Here is a 12,881-nt window from a genome sequence, read left to right on the forward strand (position 1 = left end):
CCTTGCCGACTCTTACAATTTAGTTGCAGCATTCGCCATGCTTATCCTTTTCCTCCAAGCCCCAGATCCTGGAATCAGATGATTAGGTGGGAATTTCAGCTTTTGTTTCTTCTCTTTTTTTTAGGTAAGCTTCCAGCCTTCATTGTTACAGAGAAAAGCTTGAAATGGCCCCCTGGAAAAAATCAGGAGGCAAAAAAGAAGAACCCAGATGTCTTTCATTTCAAACCAATCTCATGAGGTTTTATGGGGTGTCTCATGAGGTTTGAAGGCTCGGGCTCGGCAATGAAGAGGCAGGACTAGAGTTTTAAAAATGGCTGTGACAAAGTTCCTGCTCTACCTTGGTGGGTCTTGCGCTCATTGGCGGATTGGCTCACCTTGGAGCTTCATGGCAGCCCTCAACTTAGCCGTTTTCATGAACCCACAGTCCAGGTCAACTCCTCCTGTGTCTGACCAGGAGTTGAAAGGTTTGGGGGGAACTCGGGCCCACCCTCTACTCCGGGTTCCAGCCCAGGGCCCTGTGGAATGCAGCTGTCTAGAGTGCCTCCTGGAACAGCTGTGCGACAGCTACAACTCCCTGGGCTACCTTCCCATGGCCTCCTCCCAACACCTTCTTTATCCTCACCATAGGACCTTTCTCCTGGTGACTGATAACGCTTGTACTCCTCAGTCCTCCAACAGTCCGCGTTCTCACTCTCAGCTCCTAGTGCCTCTTGCTCCCAGCTCCTCACACGCACACCACAAACTGAAGTGAGCTCCTTTTAAACCCAGGTGCCCTGATTAGCCTGCCTTAATTGATTCTCTAGCAGCTTCTTGATTGGCTGCAGGTGTTCTAATCAGCCTGTCTGTCTTAATTGTCTCCAGAAGGTTTCTGATTGTTCTGGAACCTTCCCTGTTACCTTACCAGGGAAAAGGGACCTACTTAACCTGGGGCTAATATATCTGCCTTCTATCACTCTCCTGTAGCGATCTGGCCTGACCCTGTCACACGGCTAAGAGAGTTAGGTGCCAAATTCCCATTGAAGTTAGGAGTTAAGCACCTAACTCACATAGGTGCTTTTGAAAATCTCACCACTAGACGCCTAAGTCAATTCAATTACAACACATAATGGCAGACAGCTAAAAAGTGACATGTAAGTTCTTATATCTAATATATATATTCTGCGGAAAAGGACCTAGGGGTTTCTGCGGAAAAGGACCTAGGGGTGACAGTGGACGAGAAGCTGGATATGAGTCAGCAGTGTGCCCTTGTTGCCAAGAAGGCCAATGGCATTTTGGGATGTATAAGTAGGGGCATAGCGAGCAGATCGAGGGACGTGATCGTTCCCCTCTATTCGACACTGGTGAGGCCTCATCTGGAGTACTGTGTCCAGTTTTGGGCCCCACACTACAAGAAGGATGTGGATAAATTGGAAAGAGTCCAGCGAAGGGCAACAAAAATGATTAGGGGTCTAGAGCACATGACTTATGAAGAGAGGCTGAGGGAGCTGGGATTGTTTAGTCTGCAGAAGAGAAGAATGAGGGGGGATTTGATAGCTGCTTTCAACTACCTGAAAGGGGGTTCCAAAGAGGATGGCTCTAGACTGTTCTCAATGGTAGCAGATGACAGAACGAGGAGTAATGGTCTCAAGTTGCAATGGGGGAGGTTTAGATTGGATATTAGGAAAAACTTTTTCACTAAGAGGGTGGTGAAACACTGGAATGCGTTACCTAGGGAGGTGGTAGAATCTCCTTCCTTACAGGTTTTTAAGGTCAGGCTTGACAAAGCCCTGGCTGGGATGATTTAACTGGGACTTGGTCCTGCTTTGAGCAGGGGGTTGGACTAGATGACCTTCTGGGGTCCCTTCCAACCCTGATATTCTATGATTCTATGATTCTATGATTCTATATACAAATGCTAGAAGTCTAAATAATAAGATGGGTGAACTTGAGTGCCTCGTATTAAATGAGGATATTGATACAACAGGCATCACAGAAGCTTGGTGGAATGAGGATAATCTACGGGAGACAGTAATACCAGGTTACAAAATATATCACAGAACAAGTCATGCTGCTCGGGGAGCGGCACTATATGTGAAAGAAAGTGTAGCATCAAATGAAGTAAAATTCTTAAATGAACCAAACTGTACCACAGAATTTCGATGGATAGTAATTACATGCCTGAATAATAAAAATGTAGTGGCAGGGATATATTACCGACCACCTGACCAGGATGGTGATAGCGACTGTGAAATGCTCAGGGAGATTAGAGAGGCTATTAAAATAAAAAACTCAGTAATAATGGGGGATTTAAATGGTCCCCATATTGACTGGGTACATATTACCTCAGAACTGGACGCAAAGATAAAGTTTCTTGGCACATGGTGATGACTGCCTCTGTTAGAGGGCTTTCCCGTCACCCTCTCCCCTGGTTCTTGTCATGCAGACAGCAAGCAGGAAAAGACCAGAAGTCCGAAGTGCAGACAGTGCAATGTTTCTTGGGGTTAATTTCCAAGCAAGCATATTTCGAAGCCCTTCGCACCAGTTGGGCTTATCTCTATACACCAATAGAGTCCGTTCCCGAGTGTCTCCCTTCCCAGCTTTGACACCTCGGAGCATTTACCCCTTGCCCTCTTCCCAGGTCTGACACCGCAGAGCCTTGCCTGTGTCCCTGTTCCCCCTTCCCTATTCCCGTTTCCCTCCCTTAGCAAAAATGATTCCAATTTCCCTTTTTTCCACTTCCTGTTTGACCCCAGTTTATATAGTAATATTCTCAGCTATACCTTAACCAATCATTTTACTGAAATTTAACTAACCAATCCTAACATACTGTAACATAATTCTCTAACCAATAATATTTCACTAACCTAATTTACTTACAGCTAGCGAAATTAATTATACATCAGACAGAAACAATTAGAGAACCAGACAGATTAACAATAGAAAAGTGGGGGCCATAAAGATAAAACATACAGAAATGAGGGTTTCACAACCCCAACTATTAATAAGTAATTTCTTGCCAGACAGGATGCTATCAAACTAAGTTTTCTTTAACCATCTTTATCCGATGGTGATGGGCACTATCAGGATAGGATTGTATTCGTAACAGCCCAATAGCACCTTATTTCAATGTGACTGGCTTGGGATGCGAGGACGTGACCGTTCACTTCCCAGCTTATGGCTGCCCCTTCTGCTTAGTCAAAGGCCTTCGCCTAAGAACAAGGCCTCAGACTATCCTAGTGAGAGAAGGCCCAGACAGAGGCAGACTGTGATTTTGATTCTTTGTTTTATAGCCATGTAACTAGTTAAGTGATAAAAAGACACCTAAGTTCTTAAAGTATAGGGTTTACAGGAAGGCCTGAATATCGATATTCTAACAGCTTCTTGGAGCAGCTAGTCCTGAAACCCACAAGGGGAGAGGCAATTCTTGATTTAGTCCTAAGTAAAGCACAGGATCTCGTCCAAGGGGAACCGCTTGGTAATAGTGACCATAATATAATTTAAGTTAACATCCCTGTGGCGAGGGAAACAGCACAGCAGCCCAAAACTGTAGCATTTAATTTCAGAAAAGAGAACTACACAAAGATGAGGAAGTTAGTAAAAAAGAAATGAAAAGGTCTAGCGCCAAAAGTGAAATCCCTGAAAGCTGCAATAAGAGAACCAAAAAAGAGCCACCGTGGGTGTAAGGGACTGCGGAAGACTTTGTTACGGCCTAGCTAGGGAACTTCTGCTTTCTCGGAGCCGACAGGTCACTGTAGGACATGAAAATCCGGCCATAACCAGCTTTAGATGGGTTCTGTCTGCCCTGCATGGCCCTGTGTCAGGTAGCGGAAAGCCCCTTTGGAAAGTACCTAATTATATATTCATGAGCTGTTTAAGCGTACCGCTTATTAAGGCTCGCTGTGAACCCCTTCGTCGGACTCCGTCCCAGGCAGAGCTCCGGTGCGCTGGGTTCCCCGCCTCCGTGACAGCAACGCTTGGAGTCCCCGTTGCGGGTGTGTCACTTACCTTCAATAAAGCCAATAACTCGCCGCTTTGCTGCGTGTAGGCCTCGTTCTTTCGGAGCACTCCCGATAGACCTGCGGCCTAGCACGGAACAATGGGTAAACAACTGCGTAAGGAAGCTTTGAGAGGCAAAAAGACATCCTTTAAAAGTGGAAGTTAAATCCTATTGAGGAAAATAGAAAGTAGCATAAAAGCCAGCAAATAAAGTGTAAAAATGTAATTAGGAAAGCCAAAGACTCAAAAAGTAATAGCAAAAATATTTTGAGGTACATCAGAAGTAGGAAGCCTGCAAAACAACCAGAGTGGCCACTGCATGATTGAGATGTTAAAGGAGTACTCAAGGACGATAAGACCATTGCGGAGAAACAAAATGAATTATTTTCATCGGTCTTCATGGCTGAGCATGTGAGGGCAATTCCCAAACCTGAGCCATTCTTTTTAGGTAACAAATCTGAGGAAATGTCCTAGATTGAGGTGTCATTAGGGGAGGTTTTGGAACAAATTGATAAACTAAACAATAATAAGTCACCGGGACCAGATGGCATTCACCCAAGTGTTCTGAAGGAGTTCAAATGTGAAATTGCAGGACTACTAACTAACAAAGGGTAGGGATAAAATGTCAGTTTTCAGAAAGGAGACAGATAAATAGCGAAGTCTGTACTGGGACCAGTACTGTTCAACATATTCATAAACGATCTGGGGAAAGGGATTAAGAGTGCGGTGGCAAAATTTGCAGATGATACAAAACTACTCAAGATAGTTAAGTCCAAAGCAGACTGCGAGGAGCTACAAAAGGGTCTCACAAAACAACAACAAAATGGCAGATGAAATTTAGTGTTGATAAATGCAAAGTAATGCGCATTGGAAACCATAATCCCAACTATACATATAAAATGATGGGGTCTAAATTAGCTGTTACCACTCAAGAAAGATCTTGGAGTCATTGTGGATAGTTCTCTGAAAACATGCACTCAATGTGCTGCGGCAGTCAAAAAAGCGAACAGAATGTTGGAAATCATTAAGAAAGGGATAGATAATAAGACAGAAAATATCATATTGCCTCTATATAAATCCATGGTACGCCCACATCTTGAACACTGAGTGCAGATGTGGTCGCCCCATCTCAAAAAACATATACTGGAACTGGAAAAGATACAGAAAAGGGCTACAAAAATTATTAGGGTATGGGACAGCTTCCGCATGAGGAGAGATTAATGAGACTGGGACTTTTCAGCTTTGAAAAGAGATGACTAAGGAGGGTTTTGGTAGAGCTCTATAAAATCCTAACTGGTGTGGAGAAAGTAAATAAGGAAGTGTTATTTAATCCTTCCCATAACACAAGAACTAGGGGTCACCAAATAAAATTAATAGTCAGCAGGTTTAACACAAACGAAAGGAAGTATTTCTTCCCACAACACACAGACAACCTGTGGAACTCCTTGCCAAAGGATGCTGTGAAGGCCAAGACTATAACAGGGTTATGTTATGTTATATTCTGTTTGACTCTTAGCGAGGTTCCTACAGGCCTAAACTCTTTTAAAAATAGGACATAGACACTTTTGAAAATTTTATTATTTGTTGCATAGACCCCTTGATCTTCAAGAAACACAGGAGAGAAAGCTCCACTGGGAGCAAAGATGACATGATGAGAAGAATAAGGACACAAGACGCAGAAAAGGACATATCATAAAGAACCAAACATCCCAAAATGATTTAAAAATTAACAAAACCAAGACTCTAATATATTTTGTTAAAATGACAGATTCACAGATTCCGAGGCTGGAAGGGACCATTGTGATCATCGCGTCTGACCTCCCCAATCACACGGACCAGAGAACTGCCCCAAAATAATTCCTAGAGCAGAGTTTTTAGAAAAACATCTCAGCTTGATTAAAAATTGCCAGTGATGGAGGATCCACCACGACCCTTGGGAAATTGCTCCAATGGTCAGTTACTCTGATTGTTACAAATTTACACCTCCTTTCCAGTCTGAATTTGTCTAGGTTCAACTTCTGTTCACTGAATCATGTTAGACCTTCCTATGCTAGATTGAACAGCCCATTATGAAATATATATTCCCCACGTAGGTACTTACAGACTGTGATCAAGTCACCCCTTCAGCTTCTCTTTGTTAAGCTTATGAGGAGAGGCTGAGGGAACTGGGATTGTTTAGTCTGCGGAAGAGAAGAATGAGGGGGGATTTGATAGCTGCTTTCAACTACCTAAAGGGGGTTCCAAAGAGGATGGATCTAGACTGTTCTCAGTGGTAGCAGATGACATAACAAGGAGTAATGGTCTCAAGTTGCAGTGGGGGAGATTTAGGTTGGATATCAGGAAAAACTTTTTCACTAGGAGGGTGGTGAAACACTGGAATGCGTTACCTAGGGAGGTGGTGGAATCTCCTTCCCTAGAGGTTTTTAAGGTCAGGCTTGACAAATCCCTGGCTGGGATGATTTAGTTGGGGATTGCTCCTGCTTTGAGCAGGGGGTTGGACTAGATGACCTCCTGAGGTCCCTTCCAACCCTGATATTCTATGATTCTATGATTCTAAATAGATTGAGCTCCTTGAGACTCTCACTCTAAGGCAGGTTTCAGAGTGATAGCCGTGTTAGTCTGTATCAGCAAAAAGAACAAGGAGTACTTGTGGCACCTTAGAGACTAACAAATTGATTTGGGCATAAGTTGTCATGGGCTAAAACCCACTTCTTCAGATGCATGCAGTGGAAAATACAGTAGGAAGATATATATATATATATATATATATATATATATATATATATATATACACAAAGAACATAAAAAAGGGGGTTGCCATACCAAATCTAACAAGACTAATCAATTAAGGTGGGCTATTATCAGTAGGAGAAAAAGAAGTTTGTAATGATAATCAGGATGGCCCATTTCAAACAGCTGACAAGAAGGTGAGAGTAACAGTAGGGGAAAAATTAACATGGAGAAATAGTTTTTTGTTTGTGTAATGACCCATCCACTCCCAACCTGAAGCGAATACTCACCAACAAACAAACAAACAAACAAAGCCCCCCAACCTGAAGCAAATACTCACCAGCAACCACACACCACACAACAAAAACACTAACCCAGGAACCTATCCTTGCAACAAAGCCCGTTGCCAACTCTGTCCACATATCTATTCAGGGGACACCATCACAGGACTTAATCACATCAGCCACACCAGCAGGGGCTCATTCACCTGCACATCTACCAATGTGATATATGCCATCATGTGCCAGCAATGCCCCTCTGCCATGTACATTGGCCAAACCAGTCAGTCTCTATGCAAAAGAATAAATGGACACAAATCAGATGTAAAGAATTATAACTTTCAAAAACCAGTAGGAGAACACTTCCATCTCCCTGGACACTCAATTGCAGACCTAAAAGTCGCAATTCTTCAACAAAAAAACTTCAAAAACAGACTTCAATGAGAAACTGCAGAACTGGAATTAATTTGCAAACTGGACAACATTAAATTAGGCTTGAATAAAGTCTGGGAGTGGATGGGTCATTACACAAACTAAAAACTATTTCCCCATGCTAATTTCTAATCCTGTAATCATTCTTGTGGCTCTTCTTTGAATCAGGCCAAAAATTAACTTTCCAAAAAAGACAATTTAGGGGTCAAGAGGAAGTTACAGGTCTAGTGAATAGAATTATTTTTCCATGCAATTAACCACAATTCCATCCATTCCCCTGGTCATCTGGCTCTGGCCCTGAGTTGTCGGTGGTCTGGGTGTTTCGTGCACATTGCCGGTACCTCAGAAACTCTTCCTCCACGGTGAGGTAGAAGATGGGGTTGAGGCAGCTGCTGAAATATGTCAGGACACAAGCAAAAGCACTTCCCATGTCCAGAAGAGGCAGAGGGTACTTAGCTGAGATCAGCAGGAAGGAGAAGACGTGATACGGCAGCCAGCAGAGGAAAAAGGTCGGGATCAAGCCAAGAAGGATCTTGAGTGGCTTGGTGGATTGGATCAGTTTGTTCCTTCTCAGCTTGGCAGCTAGAACGATGTAGAAGTTTGGGATCAAGATCAAGGCTAATGGGATCAGAAACCCGACCAGGAACTGGATCACAACGGTAGCCTTCACCCTCTCTTCCTCCAGTCGGAAATTCATGCTGGTGCTGGCAGGTGAGAGCAGGAATTCCCAGAGATCACCGTACCGCAAACTGAACCCAAGAGACAGGGCCCATGTGCCCAGAACCACCCCAAAAGCCAGTTGGGGCGTGCGGTGGTTCCAGGCCCACTCAGGGCGTGCCACGAGGATGCAGCGATCGACACTGAGGGCTGTGAGGAAGAAGGTGCTGGAGAACATGTGTAGGGAGGTGACGGTGCTGCTCATACTCTTGGCCCAGTTTAAGTCCAGGATGAAGTTGGAGGTGAATCTGAGGGGCAGGAAGATGATGAAGATTAAATCGGCCACGGCCTGGTTCAGGAACCACATGGTGCTGGCCGTCCTCTCCACACGGCAGCCAGCGATGAAGAGGATGTAGCTGTTCAACGACACCCCGGCGAGGAAGGCCATGCCACTAAGTACCAGACAGACAATTAGGAACTCCATTCTCGGAAGAGTTGCAGTCACAATATCCCCTTCTTTTCCTCTGGGCTCAGTAGAGGCAGACGCTGGACTGAGCAAAGGAAGGAAGAGCAATGAAATGGGCTCCCAGAGAGGACACGGACAGAAAGAGACAGCAGCAGAGTTTATAATTTCCTTAGAGTTTATAAACTCCCCAGATCCTGAGCTGAAGTCAAATAGGATCAAATCCTTGAAGGCCAGTGGCACCAATGGTTCAAAGACCTTAGAAGCATAGAGCCAGAGGGTTAGAAGGGACCGCAAGGGTCATCCAGTCTAACCCCCTGCCAATATGCAGGATTTGTTCTGTCTATTCTCTGGCCGAACATTTTTTGTTTTTACATAATATCGTTTTTTTTACCAAACCAAATATTTAAAGAAACCCACGTTTGCTTCTTGCTGAAAAGTTAGATTTCCTGGCAAGGGGATGTGGACTGTGGGGTGTCCCAGATGCAGAGACAGAGATATGACAGACACCGCCGTCCCCCATAGCCTCACTAAAATTCCCAAATAATCTTCTTCCTGTTAGTTTCCTGAAGGAGCTCGTTATTCCCGTTTTTGTTAAAAAACGAAAAAGTTAATCAATCATTGTTTCCCCTTTTCTTTTCTTTTTTTTCAAATAATGGAATTTTGGAAAGTGATTCTTCTCCCCCTGCGCCCGTCATTTTGAAGTGCAGTTTTTGTGTGGTTTAGTCCATTTTGGGGGGGATGAGTTAGTGGAACAGACAAAATCCCCACCGAAAGAACCCACCTATGGAAACGAGGACGACAACAAAAAAGTTTAAAGGAAGGATATTGCCAGAGTCTATTGTAGTGGACAGACGTGGAGTCAGGACTCCTGGGTTGCATCCCAAACTCTGCCACTGAACTGCTTGGATAGATTTGACAAGTCACGTCATCGCCCCGTGACTCAGTTTCCCCTCCAAACATTTCTTTGTTTAACTTTACAGTGTGAGCTGGCTGTGGCCAGTCCTGTTTCTCCCGGTGGGGCTGTGCACTACCTGGTGTGATGGGACCCCCGAGCTTGGTTGGGGTCTGTGTAGCACTCAGTGTGACGGGGCCCCTGACCTCTGACAACAGGATCCACATATAATTTCAACCAGCTCTATCCAGAGCAGATGAGGGGAGGGGATGGGGGCAATAGGAAGGGGGGAGATCCAGGGGGCAGCAGTGAGGGGGTGAGAATGAGATCCAGTGGGGCAGCTGGAGGGTTTACCTCATTTCCTTACCTGTGTCTTGGGGGACGCAGCGTTGCAGAGTCAATCCCCGTCCCAGGTCCCCAACGTGATGACTGCAGCTCGCCCAGACTGGCTCATCCCGGAGCAGGGAGCCATTCATGTGGGGGTATATCTGAGGTGGGGGGGACAATGTGAGGAGATCACAGGATGTGGCTGGGTCTGATCACGTCTGCAAAGCCTGGAAGGTCATCTGCTACATGCAGATGTCACACAAACCACAAGCTCCCACCACCTCCGCGCAGGGGCCTAGCAAGGTGTCTGCATTCGGCTGCCCACATCTGGGGGCAGGTGGGCAGGGTCCCCAGTGGAGCGCAGGGGCTGAGAAAGCCATGTCCAGATGACTCCACTGGGCGAGGTCCCAGGATCAGGGACCCCAGCTGGGACTCTGCTGAAGTCAGTACAAACTAAAATGTAAGTACAATATCTATACTCCAACTGACTTATTTTATAATTATATGGTAAAATTAAATAGTTAGCCATTTGTCAGTACTAGTGTGCTGTCACACTTGTATATTTGTGTCTGATTTTGTAATCAAATAGGTTTTAAGTGAGGTTAAACTTGGGGGTACACAAGACATGAGAATCCTGAAAGGGGTACAGTAGGCTGGAAAGGTTGAGAGCCACTGGGCTATAGGGTCTTTTCCCACTGAGATGTGGCCACCTCTGGGGTGGGGTATGGGGGCTATTTATACAGGTGACAGGGAGGAATAGGGGAGGGGCTGCTGTGGGGAGTGGGATGGGGTCAGGGTTGCTGGAAAAATGTGTACAGTGAGGGGGCTGAGAGCCACTGAATCAAATTCTAAACCCTGTATATGATGGGAACCACTTCAATCCAGGGGGTCCAGCACCTATGCGGGGGGCAGGGAGAAATCTGGGGAGGCTGCTTTGGGGAGTGGGGAGGGGGGGTGCAGGGAAGGATCTGGGGAGGCTGCTGGGGGAGCGGGTCAGGATCGGGGAGCTGCTGTAGGCAGTGGGGTGGGGGAAGGGAGGAACCAGGGTAGGGTGGTGCGGGGGCAGAGACAGATCTGGGAGGGGTGGGCATTGTGGATTTTAACTTAGCATTGAAGCTGGAAGGTTTAATCTCACTTTCTTACCTATCTCCTGGGGGAATCAGACACGGCATCTCAGAATTGATTCCCCCAACACACACACACATGCCACCTGCAGCTCCCCCCACCCCCACGAACTCTGGGGACAGGAAGCTGTCCTTGCCGGGCAGGGGCGGGGGGAGCACTGAAGGGACAGCTCAGTGGGGATGGGAGATGCTCAGAAAGCTGAGTATGCCAAGCAAGTTTCAAACAGCTCGGCTCAGCTCTGCGGTCTCTTGTGACGAAGGGTTTGAGATCCCGTCTGCAGAGATGGTCGCCCACATCCGAGGAAGCCACAGCCCCAGAGCAGGAGCGGAGCTGCGGCCGCATCGTTGCAAAAATTCAGCCCGTTCACACCTGGAGACACACCAGACCCAGCTTGGGCCCCTGAAATACTGCTGGATCAGGTGGGATTCGTGGGTGGGCCCTGCTGCCCTTCACTCCCGGTCCTCCTCGAACATCCTGGAGAGACCTTGCCAGGTGGCAGGTGGATGGTGAATCTCTCGCTTGATGGATGTGAGCCACACGACATTGTGTCTGCTCCACGACTGGCTTGTGAATTGGTTGGATGCTGGAGAAAGGCCAGGTACGTAGCAAAAGGTGAAACCTGCGTGAATTTTGGCCAGGAATATCAGGCTTCATTGAGACACTGGTTTAAAAAGCCACTGTGACAGGGTTCCCGGCATGCAACCTGGACTGTGGGACTTCTGAGTCCTCTGTCCCACCAACTGCAGTATCCCTCTCACACTGTGATACTCTGGCAGGTCCTGCACTTACACAGCCATCCCCCGGCAGGGACATACCCAGCTGAGTTCCATGAATGACCTCCCAGCCACTCATGAACCATCAATAGGGAGGCTCCAGTGAATTCCCCCCGGCTCCCTGGCCTTGCAGCCCAGAAATGAACCATCCTGCATTGGTCAGAAGCCTGGCAAGTGAAAGATCATTACCCAATCAGCACCTCCCCGACGTGGAGAGCACAAACACCAGCCTTTGTAAACTGAGCTGAGATTTCCCAAGCACTTCAACCACACACACAGTTTTAGGTAGAATATAAAACAGGTTTATTATCTACAGACTGATTTTAAGTGTTTATATGCAGCGAGCTTAGAGATCACATTTGATTACCCAGAAATAAAAGGAAATTCGCAATCTGAGTTCTACAAACTAAATCGGATTTGAATCAAGCCGTGTCTCACCCTGGCAGATGGTACAAATGGTGACAGTTCCTCAATACACAGGCTGGGGTTGCATTCCAGTCCGATAACAAAGTTCAAAGTCTTTGTCCTCCAGATGTGTTTCCAGGTGTTAAGTGAGGCCAAATGGTGACGTCACTTCCCCTCTTTTGTTGTTTCTTCCATCTTGCTGGAAATATATTTTGTTATGACTTGGGTCAAACAATCTCCATTGTCTATGTGTTCTCTCTGAGAAATGTCCATTTTATATGGTTCCTGAGATAATGTGTGCTGATGAGCCATGAATGCCGCCTGGCTCCTTCATTGCCGTACCTGAAAGGCCGGTTGTGGGTGTTCCCAACATCACAATTTATTTAAATAACACACACATAGCAAAACATCCTAACTCTGCATACAATGACAGCACATACAATTTAACGGTATGTGAATAATAAACAGATCAAGACTTTTTTAATGATACCTCACAAGGCAGACTTTGTTCATATGGATATGACAGTGGTGAATATGGGGGTTCCAGGGTGCTGTTTTGAGGTACAGCGTGCCACAGCCACACATTTTATTTAAAATCCCCAATATTTTAAACACATCCTGAACTCCCTTGGTTTCCAAACAGAGCTGAATATTTCTGGTTTTCCAAAACTTTCGGTGGAGTCTTGTAGCGTTGCCGACTCTTACCATTTGGTTGTAGCATTCATCATGCTTCTCCTTTTCCTCCAAGCCTCAGATCCTGGAATCAGATGATTAGGTGGAAATTTCAGTTTTCTTTTCTTTTCTTTTTTAAGGTACGTTTG

General features: G+C 45.9%; 1 protein-coding gene across 1 annotated transcript; it reads right to left on the bottom strand.

The window, feature by feature from the left end:
* Window positions 1-7,668: 7,668 nt before the first annotated feature.
* LOC102934000 (C3a anaphylatoxin chemotactic receptor) lies at window positions 7,669-8,618 on the bottom strand. Its single transcript, XM_007053951.3, has one exon. The coding sequence runs from the start codon at window positions 8,554-8,556 to the stop codon at window positions 7,669-7,671; it is 888 nt and encodes a 295-aa protein (XP_007054013.3). The 5' UTR covers window positions 8,557-8,618.
* Window positions 8,619-12,881: the final 4,263 nt, after the last annotated feature.

The sequence above is a fragment of the Chelonia mydas genome, chromosome 24, assembly GCF_015237465.2.
Source record: "Chelonia mydas isolate rCheMyd1 chromosome 24, rCheMyd1.pri.v2, whole genome shotgun sequence".
Classification (NCBI taxonomy): Eukaryota; Metazoa; Chordata; order Testudines; family Cheloniidae; genus Chelonia; species Chelonia mydas.